The sequence below is a fragment of the Dryobates pubescens genome, chromosome 9 (assembly GCF_014839835.1).
Source record: "Dryobates pubescens isolate bDryPub1 chromosome 9, bDryPub1.pri, whole genome shotgun sequence".
Taxonomy (NCBI): domain Eukaryota; kingdom Metazoa; phylum Chordata; class Aves; order Piciformes; family Picidae; genus Dryobates; species Dryobates pubescens.
The window spans coordinates 43,869,552-43,890,754 of record NC_071620.1 but is presented as its reverse complement, the minus strand read 5'-3'; the positions used below and the strand labels follow the sequence as shown (position 1 = coordinate 43,890,754).

Here is a 21,203-nt window from a genome sequence, read left to right as displayed (position 1 = left end):
CAGGGATGTGCCTTGTCTTCAGACGCTGCCACAGTTCAGCAATGCTGGAGCAGATCTGCACTCCTGAGTAATGAGAAGGGAAGTTTCTGTCCTCCTCCTTCGCTGATTCTCCTCAGCTTCCCCCACGTTTTTCCCCAGACTGCTTAACTCTTGCCCCAGTGGCCCTATCCTGTCTTTACCTCCTTTTACCTATTGCCTGAACATTTATTTTTCAGTACTGCTTTTTTTTTTTCCCCTTTTGAAGGGATGTGTCTGCTCTGAAGGGCAAGCTGGGCACGAGAAGCAGTTAGAGGCACATCCCAGGGACTCTGCCCCAGGAGCGAGGGGGTTCAGGCCGCAGAGCTGCCGCTACCTGTGAACTTGCGGCGGTCGTCGTCGGAGCTGTGCTCCGTCAGGCACTGGCGAGAGGAGCAGAGCAACTCTCCAGCCAGGCAGGAGCAGACGTTGCAGTCTATGGTGAAGGAGCTGCCATGGCCTGGGGGAAGGAAGCAGATGCAGGCAGTTATTGCTCATCTGCCAGAGGGACACAGCCAGGAGTATGACACAGATGGGACACTGCTCCTGGGAATCCTCTGGCTCAGCCTTTGTTTGCCCCCTGCAAGTTCTGTCTGTTCATAGAGTTCAAGTTTTGAGCAGGAAAAGTCTCTTTCCCTGTGTTTTGATGAATTACACAAGGAAGCAAACTCTTCACCTTTTCAAAGCCTCTCTAAGTTGTATTTTCTTTCCTTTTTGTTTCCTTTCCCCCCCCCCCCCCCCCCCCCCCCCCCTCCCAGGACAACTTAAAGCAGCAAAAAAAAAAAGCACTCAGAACACAGAAGAAGTGGGAGGTAAATTCTGTCCAGCAAGCTCCACGTTGTTTGTTATAGAGGTAACGCTTCTGAAAGATGCTTTCTTCTCCCAGAGTAACCTTCCACAGCACTGCCTAGCTGGCAGCCACAGCCTCACACTGAATACAGAACCCCTGCAGGGCTCAGAGGAGGACTCTGCAGGGCCTGAAGAGGATCAGTTTGGATTGCTGCCTCCTGCCTCCTCTCAGAACCTTCTCCCTCTTCAACCCCCAGAGCTTGCACCAGCAAGTTATTCTACCAGAAAGGGAGACACCTATTGTCATAGAATCATAGAGAGGTTTGGGCTGGATGGGACCTGCACTCAGCAGGGACATCCTCCCCTAGAGCAGGTTGCTCACAGCCTTCTCCAGCCTCCCCTTGAAGATCTCCAGGCTTGGGGGGGGGGCTTCAACCCCCTCCGTAGGCAACCTGCTGCAGTGTTCCAGCAGCCTCCTGGTGCAGAACTCGTTCCTCACATCCAATCTCCATCTGCTCTGCTCTCATTTCCAACCTCTGCCCCTGGGCCTGGCCCTGCAGCCCTTTGGGAGCAGTTCCTCTGCAGCCTGCTTGTAGGCCCTTCAGGTACTGGGAGGCTGCTATTATTATTCCCTGATGGTGAAGCAAGCCAGTGACCCTTTGGTCGAAGAAAGGTGCCCTAAGAACACATCTCATGCAGGACTTCCATGGACTGAGGCAGACAGAACTCAGGATTTAAACAATGGAGCCCTCAGGCAGGAGTAAGGATTACACAAGGGCTGTGCTCAGGGATGCAAACATTGACCTCTGTGTTTGCTGACAAACTGCATCAGGTGCTCTGGAGGTAACCTGTGCCACCTCCAAGCTCACCACTGAAGGAGCGGGTGTTGTATGAAGGTAGAATTGCTCTTCTCACACTTACTTTTTCTTTGTCCTCCAACAATGCAAGACTTTTGGAGGTCAACACACCTCATTTCCAAGCAGTTTTCCAGCAATCCACTGTGCCCACAGGTACAAATCTTGTAGCAACCAACATCACCAGCTGAGGATGGAACCTGGATAAGCGTGCCCTGGCGCACAATAAAATCTGAGGCCTCTCCCAGTTTGCAACCTGCAGGAAGGAGACATTTTAGCTCTTACTCGGTGAACGCTTTGGCAAAGCAGCTGCCACCCCTTGGCTTGTGGGAAAGCTCAGGTGCTTCCAGAGCAGCCCTGCTCTCACCGCTCACTTCACAGAGGCAGCTACAGACGACAGCTGCACAGGCAATGCTCTGAAGCACCTGCAGAAGCCCATCCTTACCTGGCACACACAGGTACGGGAGGCACAGCTCTCCTGCTTGACATCCTTTCCTGTTGACCTCACACAGCTGGTTGGCTGCACAGGGGTTGGGGTTACAGGGATGTGTCACATCCTCCACAATGCTCCCTAAGGAGCTGGGGCCTGGAAACAGAGAAGAGCACTGGCACCGACTGGCACGAGGCTTGCTCTGCTCCAGCCAGGCACGGCATTCCTTAACACCCAGCAAAGCCATGGGCTTGACAGTCCTGAGAAGGGGTGTTGCAGTTTGAGCTGGGTGCCCCCTGATGTGTTCACTTCCTATGTCCAGAAGTCCAGCCCAGAGGGATGGACGCAGGAAATTGTGCATATTTCCTACCATGATTCTTTGCACCACTCTAAGATCCAGTGCGGGGTCTGGCACTTTCTCTTTTTCTTCCTCCTCCGTCAGCCGGTAACTGGGGGAGATGTCTGCTGGCTTTGGGCCTGGCTAGGCCCAAGGCCACAGGGGGATGGGCAGTCTCAGGCCTGGCCAGCTGAGACTAGCCCAGCAGAGGGAGGGGGAAGAAGGAGCCCTGAGGGTCTCGGGTGTACCCTCAGGTGGGAATGGGATGCCTCTGGGTCCGCTTTGGGATCTTTCTTTGTCACTGCGCTTTGGGTTTTCTGTAACATTCACCGCTTTCTATTTAAACTTTCATCACTTTTGCAATCTGTTTGTCCCGAGTGTTTCATTCCTGCCCGTGGTGGGGAGAGGGGGCTGCCTCAACCCAGCACAAGGGGTTATACTTCTTTTAGCTATACCTGTGGAAGCTTGACATGGCACGGGAGGTGACTTATTTCAAGAGCTTAGTCCTTAACCCTGGACATAAGGGCCCAGAGGAGTCTTCACAAGAAAAACCTATTTCTTCTGTCCTGTTTCCCCAGGGATTCTCAGTGATAGAAACACAAACAGGCAGTGACCAGCAGCTTCACCCAGAGAAGTCCCACAGCCCACTGGTCTGAAGCACACTTGATGTTTAACCAGGGCTGCTGTCCCAGGTGAGCTTTGTTTCCGCACTAGCAACGTTCTCCTGTTACGAGAGTAAGGGAAGAGAAGGCGGCACTGCAGCAGCTGCCTGAAGAGGCCCTCCCCACCCAAAGCTTCACTGCTTTGTCTCCCTGGGAACAATTGTTTTGTGGAGGCGAGCTCTCCGCAGCAGCCCTTAGTGACCAAAGTTTTACCGTTTTCAAAGCTCCCAGGATTCTGAAAAAGAAATACCAACATTTAATCTGGAAGAAGGTCTAAACCAGATCCAGCCTATGAAGCCAGAAAAGGGTTGAACCCTACAGGGAGAAATAAGCAACAGGAAGTAGTAAGAAGTGTTGGAAGTTACCCAAAGTAGAGGTGAGCACCCAAAGCCCATTGGCTGCTGTGCTGCACAGGTGCTGGCACTTACTCAGGTATGTATCCAAGGGGATGCAGCTCTCCAAGTCATCTGTTGGAGACAGGAGCTCACAAATGCTTTCAGCCGAGTGCCCTTCAGGGAACTTACTGTGATCTCCGCACTTCTTCAGTATTTCCACACAATCTGATCTTCAGAGCAAATAAGAAACAGAACTTCATGAACACTACTTGGAGGAGAAAGGTCTGGTATGAAAGAGACTTCTTCCCCTCCCCAAACCCAGGACTTTCTCCTGGCTCCCAACAGACTATCTGCGCACACACAACATCCCCATGTGCTTCAAGTTCCGCCCAGGGCAGGCACAGCCCTGTGGCACCAGGACAGGGCCTGCAGCTTGCACTGCTCCTCCTCTGAGCACGGTGATCTTTTTTCCCCAGGGCACAACACCCAGCTGCCATTCCAGCCCCTGCACCTGCATCTGCCACAGCTGAGCTCTATCTCACTGCCTGCACTTTGAACTGGCCTCTTTCCTATACCATCACCCACCGACAAGTTTTACTCTTTTTTAAACAAGCTTCTTTTTTTTCCCCAGACCTTGCTGTCAGTGGCAAGTGACCAGTAGGTCCCAAAACCCAAGAAGAGGAAAGGTTTGCTACCAACAAAAGTGCCCAAATACTTACTTGCAGATAATGCTTCCTCTAGATTTGCTGTGGCAAGGTTTGATCTGCAGGGAGCAGGCAATTGCCTTCCACATTTCTGGCTGGCATTTCTTAATGTCAAGCACAGGAATATTGATAAAGGGCATCTTAATACTCCCTTTTTCCCAGAGCTTCATATCATTCATGGCTCCCTGGTCTGACTGCGTGTTGCAGCTCCTAAAAAGTTCTGTTGGTCTGAAAATAAGAAGTGAGGCTGTGGCACCTCTAGAGGAGAACACCACACATCTGACACTTCCCCGTGGGGATGCTGCAGCCTTGAGGAGCCTTTTGCTTGTGCTGCAAACACAAATCAAACCCTTTCACAGTTGAGCAAGATCAAAATCAGTCTGAATTCTGTTCTTAAGGACAATAAGCTCTTTAAGGTTGAGACTCCCTTCTCCTCATTTCTCTCTGTGGGATCAAAGATCTCTTACATCTTCCTCACCCAAGGGCAGTCGATTTCAAAGCAAATGTCTTCAGCAGCCTCAGCACCTGGACAGATGTTTGCTGGCGCATCGCTAACACAAGCTGGCATATTGCTTGGGTTTGTGCAGGCTGTGCTCACTGCACAGGGAACACTCAGCCACTGGGCACCATTTCAAGGGACAGCTCTGACAGCTCACAACATTTTAACCGTTTTTATGAAACTCAAACTATTTAATCTGCAGCTCTTCCATTACTGCTTCAGATACCATTTTTCAATCATGCATTTAGCCCTCAGAGCATAACCCCACAGAAGCAGCTCTGAAAGAGAAGGGATCTTTAAGAGGGTAACGTGGACATTAACAAGCATCTGAATCTCACGAATAGCACACAAGGTTCCAGCCATCAGGGCTGGTTTGTCTGGACAGCCAGGCAGAGGAATATGCTGCTAATAGGTGCTGATACTTCAGCTCGTGGCCAGCTTGTGCTGCTCGTGGTCCTAACTCCTGTTAAATACATTCCCAGAAGCTTATTCTAGAGCAAACCTATTTCTTGTCACAGTGTCTAAGCATCCGCAGACAAACAGCTCCATGCAATCTCAGAATCAGCCTGACAAACATTTCACTGCATTTTTCACACCAAAGCACAGGAATGCCTTTACAAAACATTCAGTGTCTCTCTCCTACCTGTTATTAAAATTAGTGCAGTAAGTAAGATTTCTACAGCCCAGCTGACAAGGTTCTCGTACATCTGCTAAACAGGTCAACATGGAAACTTCAACTGCATTATACTCACAGAAGCGATCAAACTCTTGCCAGCTCTGTGAATTGCCCCAGCTCGTGCTATAAAGCTTAGTGCAGAGCTCTCTGGAAAAAAACACAGGCAGAGGAGGCAGAATTACAGGAGGGGCAGCTGTTCAGATAGGCAGGAGCCTGCTGTTTCCTCCCTGCTAATTCACAAAGCCTACACCAACTGCAGGAGGTTGTGCTGGAGCTCACAAGCCTGCAGGGGTATCCCAGCATGAGGCTCCAAGCAAAGCCCCACTCCACCGATTCTCTGCCTAGGGATGCTGAAAGGTCTGGGGCCAGCAAGGCTGAAAGACTTCGGAGCACAAACCTGTAACACCCAGCAAAGACCTAATAGCTGAACCCTGGACTAAGGGCTGTAATGTGGTCACTGTCCCAGCTGAGTTTACTTGTAAGACACCTAGGTGGACGTGAGCATCAACAACTACCAACCCTCTCCTTCAGCTCCAAATCACACCTCACCTCCTACAAAAATGACTGCCAAGCAAAATACGTTTCTTCTCCCCGCAATGTTTGAAGCAGGTGTCCCGTTTGCTGCCTGTGTGAGACATTTCCTGGTGTCAGGGATGCCCAAGCCACCTTGTTTGCAGCCGCATCCTACAGACTGCAACTGTTCCCACCCCTCCTGAAAGTACACAATCTCACCGTACCGTCACATTGGAAATGAGAGGGAAGGATTCCTTCTTACAACTGAGAGCTGTCCCCGCCTATGGGGGGGGGGGGCGGGGCTAGAGGAGGTAACTCTGAGCTCCCTTCCAACCTGAGCCATTCTGTGATTCTCTGATCAGTGCTGGGCAGGATGTGAGCCTCCTCTGATCACCCAGACCTGCATCTTTCCTCAGAGTTCACAGAGCTCTGGATTTAAAGCACACAGCAGTACGTGGGCAAGGGGCTCACACAAGACACATTCTGTAGCATTCTCATACATGGAAATGAGTGCAGAGAGCTACTGACCTACACATGGAGGAATTTGCTTTAGAACAGCAATGGAGCTTAGCCCCATCGAGGCCTGTGGAAGGCGGAGGGTGCACAGTGACTCCTGGGTGAACGGAGCGGGAGCTCTCCAGAAAGCATTGCCAGAGCGGATCCTGGGGCAGGGGCATGGTTTTGCAGCCTTCTATCAGCCCATCCACAATTTCAAGCTCTGTTTTCATGGACATGAGAATCCTTTTGCAAGCAGCCTGACACGCATAGTCCTCTGCTCTATCGCAGCAATACAAACCTGCAGAAAGGTTGAAACCAGCGAGTAGTTGAGCACACAACGGCCACCAAGATGCAAGACAGGGAAAAAGTGCTACGAGGAGGCTTCCTTCCCTCCCCACTGATCTCAGGTCACAACAGTTAATAAATAATGCCCCTGCAAGCAGAAGTTGCCATTCTACAGATGCTTACAGTTACAATACAGAAACGCAGGAACACCGCTTATGCAGAGGGGCAACAATCTAACCTACAACAGTGTAGCACAGTGGTAGGTTGGGCTGGATGGCCTTTGGAGGTCCCTTCCAAGCCAGCCCATTCTATCATTCTACAGTAACGGTCAGTGAGACGGACATGCAAGGAGAGGAAACCAAAGCACTTTTACACCTCTGAAACACTGCTTTTCTTGTGGTCTTCAAACTGACTGCAGAAACTTTTTGATGTTGCTTTTGTACTTCAAAGTATTTCTAGGTCATCTTTTTCTGTGGGTTTCTGTGGGTTTTTTTACCAAGTTTGGACCAGACGATCCTTGAGGTCCCTTCCAACCTGCTTTTCTATGATGACATCCCCTGACCCCACATCCAGCAGCAAAGTGACACACACCGAGGGATCTCATCTACAAGGTGTACACAGTCCCCAGGGCTTTTAGTGCTTCTGTACCTGCCAGCACAGAAGGGAGCTCCATACTCACTGTCTGTAGGGTTCCTCATGGGGTAGGACTGTGTGTAGTTGTTGACACAGTGCACGAGCTGGGGGCTGATGGAGGCACAGTAGCTCTCGACGGCCTTGATCTGCGAGGGGCCGGGGGAGGAGTCGGTGCGGAAGATGGCCTGGCAGTACTCCCGGCAGTTGGTGTGGTGCCCTGCGTAGCTGCAGCACACCGAGCCCACTGCGGACACAGGCAGAGACAGGCTGTGGGCTCAGAGCTGAGCAGGGTGTGCCACAGGCTGACCTCATGGCACTACTGACAGGAACAAAGAGCAGAAACCACTCTGTGCCCCGTCAGAACAGCCTGTCTGCAGAACAGCAAGGGAGCACCTGTGGCCAGCCACACTGCATCTGATTGTGTGGCTGCACAAAATGCCCCTTAAGCCATCCTGAACTCAAGCTCTAGGCACCTGCAAGCCAGCTGGATTTTACCTCCAGCTATTTTGCTCTTGGCCTATAACTGAATTATTAGACAAATATTAATGAAGTGCAAATACATATGATAGGAATTAGTAGACAAGTATTAACGGTGCCCTAGTAAGTATCAGAGGAGTTATTAGAGAAATATAAAAAGCGTGCAAATAAATATCAGAGCAGGAGCTAAAACTCGCTAAGGCCCCAGACAGCTGGCATGGTAACCAACCCGTCTGTGATCTGTTAAAATATCTTTTTACTAGAATCAGCTGTGAGACACTGACTTCATTTCATAGACAGAGACAGGCAAGAGAACACTTGCGTGGTGCAAGACTTCACTTAGGGAGCTAACTTCTGTACTTAACACTCATCGAAGAAAAAAAGCAGAAGGGAAAACCGAGCTTCTAAGCAATCACGAAAACAGGACAGAAGAAGGACCTGTACCCCAGTGAAACCTGGCATCATTTAGATGAGCAGCTGTGCTAATTTTAGGCTATGCCGCTAAAAATTTTTCACAGATCTTGAGCAGAAAGCAGTAGAATATAAATAAACCACTACTGGGTGTAGAAAGGAAAATAATGATAGTTCCAAATGCCCCATTGGAAAGAGAAGGCACTTAAGGTAGTCATGTAAACAATTTCTCTCTCTTCTCTCTGGGAGAGATTCTAACTGGCTTCTGCTTGACCTTGGCTGTATTGTTTTGGCTAAGTCTAACTTCTCTCTGCTCCTTTCTCTTCTCCCTTTCTGTACGGGGGGGGGGGGGGGGGAGGGGGGGGGGGGGAGCGGGGAGGAAGGAGGGGCCAGAAAAGGAGAAGCCAGTAGCTTCCCCTGGTCTCTGACCAGGGGCTCCTGGTGCTGTTTGTTAATAGTAAATCCCTGTAAAAGTTGTAAATCCTGTGTATCTGTACACGCTCACTGCATCCCACTGCAGAGTGCAGTTCTGATTGTGAACACAGCTTCCATCTGCTTCCACCTGAGCTGCTCTGCCAAGTTAATGTAGGGGGGGCGGGGGGGGGTTGGGAAGGAATTTCACCACAGCAGCCCAAAGCCTTATCACCTGAGCAAGAAACTGTATGCCAGGAACTGACTCCAGGTGACTCCTATGCACACCCACAGGATTCCTTCCACTTTACAGAAAATGAGGACAGAGAGATGCAAAAGGAAAACAAGATGTTCATGGTATACTTACTTTCATTTCTGTTAATACAACTAAAGAGAGCATTCTGAAATCAAAACGAGAACAGTGTTACAAGGCAGAAAGCTACAGATGAACACTTCAGCATCCACTCCTTCCTTACATCCAGCTAATAAATCTAACTTTGCTGTTATTTGCTCCCAGCAGATTGGATTACATCAGAAATGCTGCACAGAAATACTGAAAACGGGAAATAAAAGGCCAGGGGTCACCTGAGATCTGTGTGCACCCCTAATGAAACAGATAAATACTCAAGCAAGCAAAAACACTTTCCTGGACTAGCAGCATGTTCATAACATCATAGAATGGTTTGGGTGGAAGGGACCTCCAAAGCTCAACATCTTTCCTAAACTGAGGGGCCCAGAACTGGACGCAGGACTCAAGGTGTGGCCTAACCAGTGCTGAGCACAGGGCAGAAGGAATTCCCTGCTCCTGCTGGCCACGCTGTTCCTGATGCAGGCCAGGACGCCATTGGCGTTCTTGGCCACCTGGGCACACTGCTGGCTTGTGTTCAGCCTACCATCAACCAGTACCCTCAGGTCCCTCTCTGCCTGGCTGCTCTCAGCCACTCTGACCCCAGCCTGTAGCTCTGCCTGGGGTTGTTGTGGCCAATGTGCAGCACCTGGCACTTAGATGGGTTCAGGCTCATGCTCTTGGACTCTGCCCATCTGTCCAGCCTGGCAAGGTGTTGCAGTTTGAGCTGGGTGCCCCCCTGGTGCATTCACTTCCTGTGTCCAGAAGTCCAGCCCAGAGGGATGGACACAGGAAATTGTGTATTTCCTACCATAATTCTTTGCACCACTATAAGATCCAGTGCGGAGTCTGGCACTTCCTCTTTCCTTCCCTCTCCGAGACTTGGTAACTGGGGGAGAGATCTCCTGGCCATGGGCCTGATTAGGCCCAAGGCCACAGGGGGATGGGCAGTCTCAGGCCTGGCCAGCTGAGACTAGCCCAGCAGAGGGAAGGGGAAGAAGGAGCCCTGGGGGTTTTGCATGCACCCTCAGGTGGGGATGGGATCTTTCTTTGTCACTGCGCTTTGGGTTTTCTGTAACATTCACTGCTTTCTATTTAAACTTTCATCACTTTTGCAATCCGTTTGTCTGAGTCGTTATTTCTGCCTGTGGTGGGGAGGGGACCTGCCCCAACCCATTACACAAGGTCCCTCTGCAGAGCTCTCCTACCCTCTAACAGATCAACTCCTGCCCCCAGCTTGGTGTCGTCTGCAAACTTACTGATGCTGGACTCAATGCCCTTGTCCAGATCATCAATAAAAATATTGAACAGCATGGGGCCCAGCACTGATCCCTGGGGGACGCTACTGGTGCCTGGCTGCCAGCTGGATGCGGCACCATTCACCACCACTCTCTGGGCTCAGCCTCCAGCCAGTTCCTAACCCAGCTCAGAGTGCTGCTGTCCAAGCCAGGGGCTGACAGCTTGGCCAGGAGTTTGCTGTGGGGGACAGTGTCAAAGGCCTTGCTGAGGTCCAGGCAGACTACATCCCCAGTCTGCCCCACATCCACCAGGCAGTCACCTGGGCATAGAAGATCAGGTTGGTCAGGCAGGACCTTCCCTTCCTGAACCCATGCTGGCTGGGCCTGATCCCTCGGCCATCCTTTAAGGGCTGTGTGATTGCACTCGGGATGACCTGTTCCATGATCTCGCCTGGCACTGAGGTCAGGCTGACAGGCCTGGAATTCCCTGGCTCATCCAACTGGCCCCACTTGTGGATGGGCACCACGCTGGCCAGCTGGCCACTGGGACCTCTCCAGTGAGCCAGGACTGCTGAAAAAATGATGGAGAGTGGCTTGGCAGCTCATCTGCCAGCTCTCTCAGCACCCTAGGATGGATCCTATCCGGTCCCATGGACCTGTGGGGATCCAACTGGCTCAGCAGGTCTCTAACTACTTCCTCCTGGATCACAGGGGAACTATCCTGCTCCCTGCCTCCATCTGCCAGCTCAGGAGGCCACTCGTCCTGCAGACAACCTATCCTGCTATTGAAGATTGAGGCAAAGAAGGCGTTAAGCACCTCTGCCTTTTCCTCATCTTTTGTTACTACGTTCCCCTCCATGTCCACCAAGGAGTGGAGGTTGTCCTTGCCCTCCTCTTGCCATTAATGTATCGGTAGAAGGATTTTTGGTTGTCCTTCACAGCAGAGGCCAGTCTAAGCTCTAAATGGGCTTTTGCCTCTCTAATTTTCTTCCTGCATGACCTAGCAACATCCTTAAACATTCCATGGGTAAAGTAGTTCCAGCCTCCCAACTGCTCCTGCTGCCACGTAACCCACAGCGCCAGAATGCTATGTTCCAGCCTCACAACTGTACCATGTGTCTGCGGGCAGTGACACTTGTCTCCAGTCAAAGACAAGTTCTAAAGGGGACAGTACTGTGGTGAGCATCACCACTTTCCTCTCTGTATAGCCACAGATTAATGTAAGCCTCAGGCAAAGCCCAGCAGCAGGGCACTGTGAGGATGACCCCAGCAGAATAAGCACAAAAGGTGAGCTCCTCTCCCAGGCATCATCATTTCGGTGACCATAAATCACAGCACAGCTCCGCTGAGAACACCTCCCACAGCTTCGGGAGCCTTCCTCTGCCCTTTGTGTGGGCCTGGAGAACTGCTCTGTTTCCCACACAGCACAGAAGCAGATGTGAGGAGTGCAGCCACACAGACAGGAGAGGATCTTCCAGGAAATAGCAATGACTGAGCTGTGGTCACCTGCTGGTAAATGCAGCTGTTAGCAGCACTGGACAGCAGGTCTAATCTGGGTTACTGACCATCACCTCAGCACAGGGCTGAAGCCATCTCTCACATTTCAGGATCAGCAGCTTTCCTGCCCACTCAGTCATGCTTCTGAATTCGCTAGTGAGCAGCAGCAGCAGAGAAAGGCAGCGAACAAATAAAAGCGGAGATACAGGCAAGGAAAATCAAACTAAAAACCACCAAAGGAAAGAGCAGAAAAGGGTGTTCTCTTTAGAAGAGGAACTAAGCCATCAAGGCCTAGGAAAATGAGGGAGAAAAGGCAATACTGTGTGCACAGGGAGCCTGGCAGTCCATGCCCATCTTGTGGATCAAAGATTGAGAGAATACAGATGACAATACTGAAATGTTCAGAACTAGACTTGTGTACTGATCTCATCTGTCAGATTTCTCCTCTCCTAGACCCAGTGCTGTTGAAGCTGGGATCCAAGCCAGCCAGACTGGAAGTGGACACAAGGAACAGAACTGTGTCAGAGACCTTTTGTTGTGGTGGGAATCGAGAACAGCGACTGAGGCAGATCCAACAGGAACCACAGCCCGGCTCCCTCACCAGAAGCTCTCTGAAGGAAGGCTGCAGCCAGTACTGCAGGACCTGGCTGGTTTTGCTCTTTTTGGAGCTCATCGGCTGCAGGTAACGGTGCAGAGCCCCAGCTGCTGCTCACAAACACAGGGCAGGACACCTTGCTAAGGGACTGGGACACTGCTTTCCTGCTGTAAACACAGCTGCTGTGTTCTGAAGGGAAAGGGACAGCAAAGCTGCTCCTTCACACCAGGAATTTAAGAGTATTTTGCTAAAAGTCAGGATTATTCTCCTCCCTGAAGGTAATGCTGGTTTCCGTGTTCCGGTGGCTCCGGCGGGACAACAAGCTGAGTGCTGCTGCCTCGGGCAGCCTAACCCTCATGGGAAACGTCTGAACACAGACCCCAGCCAATTAGGGCCATCTTAATTCAGAAGCATAACCTACAGTTAACAAACACACTGGGAAACAAAATACTTTCTGAGAACAAAGCCCGGTTCACCCCTCCTGAGCTTCACTTTCCTAGACTTTACCAACGGAAGCTGTTAGCCGGGAGCACACTCAGGTTTAGTGGAGTCTACTCAGTTTTCAACCAGTGGCACGCATCTGTCAAGAACTTTAAGCACCTGCAATCATTACAAGGCCAAGGTTTCCTTCAGGGATGTAAACCAGCAAAGAAGTGAGAAACTTGCACAGTGAGGTAGAACAAAACCCCTGCAACTTAAATCTGGGCAAAGCTGAGCATTCTCTCCACCTCCTCTAAAGAGCAGAGAGAAAAAGTACCAGCAGATGACAGTCCCGATAACTACAACCCCTGGCACATGGACAGAGGCCCACCCTGAATTCCTTAAGCAGTCCTCCCAGAAGCCACACGCAGCCATGTGCCTTCAGAGCTGGTTAAAGCCACTCTGGAACCTCCTCCTGAGCAGTGTCCTGTGCAGCTCCTCCAGTGCTCTGCTGCTGCCTCCTAGCAATCCACACAAGCAGCTGGCAAGAGACATAGCCTGCTGACTGGGCTCCTCCGGCAGGGGGATCAGCAGCCAGCAGTCAACAAAACCTTCACATAAGGCAGGGCCAAACCCTGGTTATAATCAGACAAGCCAGGACTGTAGTACAGTGAGTCCCTGCTACAGTTCCTGAGGCTGCAGGCACTGCATTTGACATTTTTGTAGTTAAAAACTGTAAGAGAATGAAGTAAGATTAAGCTAAACTGTGCTCAAACCTGCGAGAGCAAAACCACCTTCAAACAAGGCCACGCAAAGTGCTGTGTGCTAAAACCCGCTTCCAGGGCAGAAGCCACGTTTTCAGTTACATCTTGACCCCAAGGCTGATGCGAAGAGTGCTCAGCTGCAGCAGGGCTCTGAGTGCCTCCTAACGATGGCAGCCTGGAGGTCTTCCTCACACACATGAAATGAGAGCCCCTGATGAGCAGAGGTCAGCTCAGCAGCAGCACAAGGCTCCAGAGCTGCAGTCTCAGGGACATGTCAGCACCATCAGCACTACCTTTAAATAAGTGATCTTAATGCACCAAGTCTTTCCAGCTTATTCCAAGTTTGTTCTTTTCAGTTATTCCCCCAAGCATGCATTGTCCATGCAGTCTTTAAAAAGAATTGAGCCTCAGCTTCACACAAAACCTTTAAAAACAGGACACCCATAAAATCCTACACACAATCCATAGTCTACACTTCTTTGTCCTTCCTCCTTTGACTATTACCTACCTTCTCATGTTAGAGGAAGATGAACAGGATAGCAGAAAGCTGGAAGTAGTAGTGAAAGGTAAGAGTTGAGATGCACAGAACTAGAGAAAAAAACCAAGAGGACAAAATGAGATTATCTGAGAGCAGGAGGGTTGAAAAAGAACTTCCAGAGCAACATTTTTCACAAGAAGGCACACGGAGAACATTTCGGCAGCGCTCGAAAGCGCTCAGCAAGTTGCGCTATTTAATTTCTGTAGGTAGTGCTTCTTGGAAATAAAACCTATTCAGCCTGCAATGCACTGACCCAAACCCCACAGTTCCACTCCCAAAACCCGTGAAGCCTCCAGAGCAGAGCCACAGGCTGCACAAATGTTTACAGCACAGCTGGTGCAGAGACATCTGAGCAGGAGAAGCACCTGCAGCACTCCTGCGAGAAGCACATCAGTGCTCCAGGGGCTCTGCTGCTCTACAACCTGAAACACCACACTGCAGCTCCAAACCTGCTGGCACCTCTAGCCTGAAGCCTGGGGTTTCACTGCTCTGAACCTTCTGCCCTACCCTGCATGACTTACCTCGCCCTCCACGCTCACTCCCTAGCTTAGTGGCAAGCTGAGCAACTCATGAAGCCACTTCCCCCATCTCCAGAGGTGACAAAGAACTGTGCACAGTGCAGTTAACCATTGCCAGAAGCCTGTGAAAATCCCCTGGATAGTCCTTCTGTGAGGGTAAGTGAGCTCTGGGAGCTGGGGAGCTACAAGAGTGTGCAGAGAGCGAACACTGCATGTGGCCAGGTCAGCTACTTTCTGCTTGCACGTCCTGGTACTCATCCCTTGCACATCCTGGTACTCATCTCTTCAACAGCTCAGCCACATGCTCGAGGAGTCATGAGCATGCTCCATGATCTGCACTGCAGCTCATTCTCAGCCTGGCTCCTCATTTGTGATGAGTGAAACAGGAATTCTGAACCACACACTGAACGGGTACAACACCCATTTGTAGGCTTTCCGACCACGTGCCTTCACTTCCAACCAGCCATTCCCTTTCCTGGGCTTAGTTTCTTCCCCAGACAGCCCAGCGGAGTACAAAGGACGGCCCTGGTCACTGACACCTGAGAGACTACAGAAGGGGCAGGACTCATTTCACTACAGCACCAGTAGCACTTGGAAGAGAAAGAATGGACAGGGTGTGAACAAGTGCAGGTTCCCTCCAGCGGCATTTTCTGGCACTTCCTGGTTTAGGCAGAACTCCTCTGACTTTTCCACAGGCAGTGGGTCTCTGGAGAGCACTGCGAGTACCATTTTTCATGAGACACACAGGAAAAGCCCTGGGCATGCAAAACTCCGTAGTTAACTGAAGACCTACCACACCAGAGACTTCATTTCTGTCCCTAACACAGCATCTGCAGCTACTACTGCTAATGCTCATTAGAAAATTTCTCTTTCCTCCTCCAACAACCAGGAGACCGAGTCCTTCTTCCATTGTTTTTCTCCTTCTCTTTCAGTGTTGCACAGACAGAAAGAGTGAAGGTTTTCTGCACAGTAACACCAAGATCACTCTTGTGTAAGGCAGGGACTCATGTTCCAAAATACCAGATAAAAACTGGAGAAAGAAGAAGTAGGAAAAGCAAACAAGGCAGCTCTCTGATTTAAAAATCAACATTTTGCAGTCAGTCTTTAATCTCTTACCTTTCCTCTCCTGTTCTCCTCCAACCCATACTGGCCAACCTCCTGCCTACAGCAGTGCAGAGATCCAGAGAGGAGAAGGAAACAGAGCAGCGTAACAGAGGAGAGCTTGCAGGTGCTGACAGCAGAGCACATCACAGCGTGAGGAGACAGAACCACTGCGCACAAATGCGCTTTAAAGAGAGCAAGCTGGGGCAACCTCAGCACTGAGCAGTCTGGGGAAACACTCTACATTATTTGAAAGGACGAAAGCAGGGTGGGGTGGGAGGGAAAATGGAATTTAATGTTGTCTGGAAACCTGCTACATTTTCTACCCAGATCAACAGAAAATTGTCTGAGATCCTGAACTGCTGATTATGAGCAGAATTTATGCAGGACTACCTAATTCAGCAGGAAAGGAGACAGAAGGGGGAGCAGGACTCAGGCTTTCAATTAATCACACATTGGAGGAAAAGAAGTCCTAGCAACCAGCATTTTCACCAGCTGTTAAAAGAACAGGGAGGTTTCTGAGAACAGCCTGATGATTAATTTCAAGAGCAGAGCAGTAAAAATCATTTCAGGCATTAACAGCTCCACTGATGGTACCAAAAACTATGTATTTGAAATGATTTACATCAAGAGAAGATGTTAGGCTTGTTCTTTGCTGGGTTTATTGGTTTAGGTCCCCCCTAGGCTGACTCCCCCACTAAAGAAGCCAAAATGTTTCTGAGGGAGTGAATGCTCACAAGGAGTGCTGCCTTCCATCAGAATCCCTACAAAACAAACTCCTTGTGGAGTCCTGGTCCCCATTTTGAAAGCTGCATCTTTTCCACCCCAATTTCGATGTATGCAGGCAGGTCTAAGTACAGCCAAGATCTGTTTACAGAAGATGATTCCAGTTCTACACACCGGAGGCAGGGGCCATTTCCACTGGGTGAGCGCAAGCACAGCCAAGAGTTGTGACTGCAGGGGGCCTGGACCTTCCTCTTCTACGGGCTGCTTTCAGCAGAAGTTATAAACCAGTTGGTTCTCACTAGGATGCAGCCACACACAGACACGTACCTCATACTCCTTCCTGCAGACCTTCAGAACATCATTTTTTGCAGAAGCCTGAAAGACACAGAAAATTCTCCATCGGTAGTAGAAAATAACAACATCACACTGCAAAGGACGGACGATTCTGCATTCTGTCAGCTGTGAGACCCATGGGTACCTGATCTATTCCAATGCTCCTTTTCCAGACCTAAGGAGTCCATATAAAGCTTTAAGACAAAAAAGCAGAAACCAGGACTCTTGACCCTACATTTAACTAACCCCCAAGTCCCCTGTTTCTGCACCAAGCCGGTTGATACTGGAAGCACACAAAGCAGCTGTGGCTCCGTGGAAGGTTCACCAGTTACAGCAGATAGAGGAAACATAGGAAAGGGAAGACCTTGGTCTCGTTTCTAGATCCGGGTTGTTGGCATTTACCACCAGCAGCGCTCCCTGGGCAGTGCCTTGCCCTTCTGTGAGGAGTTGGTTCTGACGTCAGAAGTGCATTCAGCAGTCCCCGGGTGAATCAAGCTGGAGCCTGCTCCCCTCAAGCACGGAGCTGCAGCACAGCCTCACCTGCTTGCAAGCTTGCCGGCACTCCAGGGCGATGGCCAGCTCGCAGCAGCCCAGCCCGACCCAGCCCTCAGGCTTCTTCAGCACTCCTGCAAGAGAAGGCAGCACACAGGGCAGCAGGCACAGCAGGCACAGCAGCTGTGTCTCCTCAGCACCACCTCCTCAGCCCTGCCACAAACTGTCCCCCCAGGGCTTTCAGAAGTGCCAGAAGCCAGAGGAGCACCAGCTAAGCCCAAGTTAATCTCGTTTTCACCCCACCTTTTAACTTAACAGTCCTGCCTTGTGATTCATGCTTTGACTTTCCAAACCCACCCGTACACAACACAGTGGCTCCTGATCTGAGCCTCTGCACTTCTTAAATTGTTTGTCCGGTTCTTAGTATTTCCCCATGACTCAGTTTCCCCCAATTTACACTATTCCAAACCCAATTTGGAATTGAACTATTCCAAAGATACCCTGCAAGTAAAAATAACAGAAAACCTTTAAAAGAAAGAAACTTTGGCATTTCTGGGGTCTGTCACAGAGGCAGAAGTTTAACCACACAGATACAGGAACTGTTTCCTCACCAGGAAAAGAGGTGTGAAAAAATGCACAGAGAACAGAGCTTGGGCTGAAGGGCACCAGACACCAAATGCCAGTTCTAACGGCAGGGAAATGCTGAGGAGATCTGTAGGTGCCCCACATCAGAATATGCACACGGTGGCAAAGCAACACGATCCAAACCGGCATTTCCTACCTGGCAAGGAAGAATTGATACAGCCCCACACTTCTCCCTGAAAAGCAAAATGACAGGAGGCAAAAGTCAGCCTATAGAGTAAGAGAGTTTCTAGGAGACACAGCAAATCTGGTGTGAGCTGCACTGCTGAGGTTTTACACCCACATGTCTTTTACCAAAGTTTATAAACATTACCACTTCGGTGACAGTGACCTCAGTTTACAGACAGACTGAACAGGGAACCTGCCCTTAACGGGAGTTACACAAATCACCGTATCAATCCTGTTCCCCCCTGCTGGATACTCTCCAGGCCTGCACTCCTCTACTGCACAGACATATCCTGCTCTTCCCATCGGGGTATGAGAGACAAAACCAGCAGCAGAACCAATGCCGTCCACCACTCTGATGTGGTTGTGCGCCACGGGTTTTACCCAGACCAGGACCTGTCCATAACTCCCCAGGAGCTCAGAGCTGACAATCCACAAAACAACATACTTGTGCCACCCAGGAGGAAGGGACCTAGAGGCAAACACACTCCTGCAAAGTTGCTCATGAAATGTTATTCTGACTGACTGCTCCTATGTAAGAGTCTAGATGTTTGACAGATGTTGGATTTGCCTCGTGCAATGCTTTCAGGACCAGAGGAAAGCAGGCAAAGGAGTTCATTACGCTATACAGCAAAGTTCTCGAGTCTATCAGAAGGCACAGGTGTCACATCTCAACTGGTCATTTTCTACTGGCACACGTGTAATTAAGGCATACAATAGGTCAAAATAACCAAACAATATTTTAACACATCCAACCAAATTCTTCCCAGTTTCTCTCCTTCAGTCACAAGGTGTTTACATTACTCTCAGATTCAAAGACAAACCATAGCTCGCTCTAATTCGAGCAAAGGCAAATCTTCCCTATAGTCTCCTAAAGCTATCTGAAAACAATCCTCCTACACTCCTGCCCACTACCTGTTTGAGCTGAGTGTGTGCCTGAAGCTACGTGGGGACAAGAGTGACACTGTCGAGGGGAAACCAGAGTGATACCAAAGCCGACCCTTCTGACAGCAAATGTGTTGCGATGTTCCGAGCTGTTAAAAGATAAGGCTCCAGAACTCACAACCTGAAGGGCAGCACTTAACTCTTCCCCCGGCAGATCGTCTCTTCATTGTTGCAGCTTCATTGTTTCAGCAATGCACCAGAGAGCAATGATCTTACTCAAGCAACGAAAGCACTACTAGAGCTCTCAACCGCAGCTCACGCAACACAGCCTCACCATGCACGATGGCCAGGTGTGATGGCTGTGGAAAAAGAGCAAACCCTACTGTGAGGATCAAGTGTCACTGAAAGAGTTTTGCTCATGCTCCTAACAAGGAAGAACAAGCCTGAGGACATCCACCAGCGTTTTGTCAGCTTGAAACTCAGTAAGCAAATAAAAACAAGTAATTAAAAAAGATCATTTCTGTAAGCAAAGCTTGGCCAATAGAAGAGTGCTGTGCTTTCTGGAATCAGAACCAAGCAAGCCTCACCATTGCCTCTGGACAGTACTCAGGTGCTCGCTGCAGTAAGTGCTTCAGTCGGGAGTCACTCTTGGAAGACAAAATCTGCCAGGAACAAAACACACCAAGTTGGAGAGATGGGCCCAAGACAACCTCATGAAGTTCAACAAGACCAAGGGCAAGGTCCTGCAGCTGGCTCAGGGTAATCCCAGGCACCGACACAGGCTGGGCAGGGACTGGCTGAAGTGCAGCCCTGGAGGAAAGGCCTTGGGGGTGCTGGGGGAGAAGCAGCTCAACAGGAGCCAGCAGTGAGCACTGGCAGCCCAGAGAGCCAAGCAGAGCCTGGGCTGCAGCAAGTGAAGTGTGGCCAGCAGGGCCAGGGAGGGGATTCTCCCCCTCTGCTCCACTCTGCTGAGACCACAGCTGGAGCTCTGGGTCCAGTTCTGGAACCCCTGTTCCAGGGAGGATCTGGAGGTGCTGGAAGGTGTCCAGAGAAGGGCCAGGAGGATGAGCAGAGGGCTGGAGCTGCTCTGCTACGGAGACAGACTGAGAGAGTTGGGGTTGTGCAGGCTGGAGAGGAGAAGGCTCCCAGGAGATCTAATTGTGGCCTTCCGGTACCTGAGGAGGGGCTACAAGGAAGCTGGGGAGGGACTTTTTAGGGTGTTGGGTAGGGATAGGACTGGGGGGAATGGAGCAAAACTAGAAGTGGGTAGTTTCAGATTGGCTGTTAGGAAGAAGTTCTTCCCCATGAGGGTGGTGAGAGCCTGGCACAGGCTGCCCAGGGAGGTGGTGGAAGCCTCATCCCTGGGGGTTTTGAAGGCCAGACTGGATGTGGCTGTGAGCAACCTGCTGTAGTGTGAGGTGTCCCTGCCCACAGCAGGGGGGTTGGGACTGGCTGATGCTTGGGGTCCCTTCCAACCCTAACAATTCTATCATTTTATAGATCTAAACACCCCAAGCTGTGTAAGTAACATCCATGAATCTAAACACGCCAAACTGTGCAGCATCCTATCCAAAGACACAAATCTAAACAGAAGTTGTGGAGAAATGTTTCCCAAGCATGAACTCAGCACAAACAGCCTTTGGCATTACCTCATGAACAGAGAAAGAAGCAGACTGGGGCTGGATTCACAAAGCCACATGTCACAGTATCTCAAATGCTTAGCTGAGAAACAAGAATTGGCAGGAAGCAGGAACAACCAGCATCCTGTTCCTCGCTTTACAATGAAAAAAAAATGGGATCCAAAAGCAGAGCATCCAGAAATTGGGTCAAATACCTTCACCCCTCCCATTTTCTAACATGCTTAGCACTTCTTGACCCAGTCCTGACACAAATTTGTGTCTCTGTTTCTGCTCAGCCTGAGCAGAGCCTGCTTTCCACCACGAGAAGCAGCCAGGTTCAAACCCTTCAGTTCTCAGGAGAACAAGAGTGACCTTCCACCTGGAGGCTCACACAGAGCATCAACTGATCATAACCCTGACCCTGCCACACCATCGTACCCCTGAGGGACAGAGCAGGCTGGAAGAAGCTTACCTGCTCACAGACATCACGGCACATCAGGTTGTCCTTTGCATGGTAACAACAGGACAGGCCTGTGGAGAGCAAGGGCAGGGGAGAAGAGGTTTAAAAGGCTTGAAGCACTTAACTGTCACTTCTGAACAGAAGCACTCACCTGATGGCCTATTGATTTGTCTGGTCGTCCAAAGATGACCACGAGAAATTTCCCTTCCCAAGAGGACAAAGAAAAAGAACAGGAGAAAGTTTTGCTCCGAAGCTGACACAGATCTGTTCATCTGGTCTGACAGAATCACCCCTGCAACTCGCTGTCACCAAGAGGGGATCTCACTCCCCTTCCT

The 21,203-nt window shown here is 50.4% G+C and overlaps 1 protein-coding gene across 1 annotated transcript in view; it reads right to left on the bottom strand.

Annotated features, from left to right (window-relative positions):
- The window catches only part of RECK (reversion inducing cysteine rich protein with kazal motifs), a 32,122-nt gene that overhangs the window by 9,255 nt on the left and 1,664 nt on the right, over positions 1–21,203 (bottom strand). The window contains exons 2-15 of the mRNA XM_054164130.1: positions 20,881–20,939; positions 19,377–19,451; positions 17,879–17,915; positions 17,146–17,231; positions 16,600–16,647; positions 8,897–8,930; positions 7,277–7,474; positions 6,343–6,610; positions 5,269–5,448; positions 4,142–4,354; positions 3,516–3,652; positions 2,104–2,244; positions 1,726–1,914; positions 353–475 (exon numbers count right to left, since the gene is read on the bottom strand). Of these exons, the coding sequence (XP_054020105.1) occupies positions 353–475; positions 1,726–1,914; positions 2,104–2,244; positions 3,516–3,652; positions 4,142–4,354; positions 5,269–5,448; positions 6,343–6,610; positions 7,277–7,474; positions 8,897–8,930; positions 16,600–16,647; positions 17,146–17,231; positions 17,879–17,915; positions 19,377–19,451; positions 20,881–20,939 (1,788 nt within the window). The remainder of the gene's footprint in view (positions 1–352; positions 476–1,725; positions 1,915–2,103; positions 2,245–3,515; positions 3,653–4,141; positions 4,355–5,268; positions 5,449–6,342; positions 6,611–7,276; positions 7,475–8,896; positions 8,931–16,599; positions 16,648–17,145; positions 17,232–17,878; positions 17,916–19,376; positions 19,452–20,880; positions 20,940–21,203) is intronic.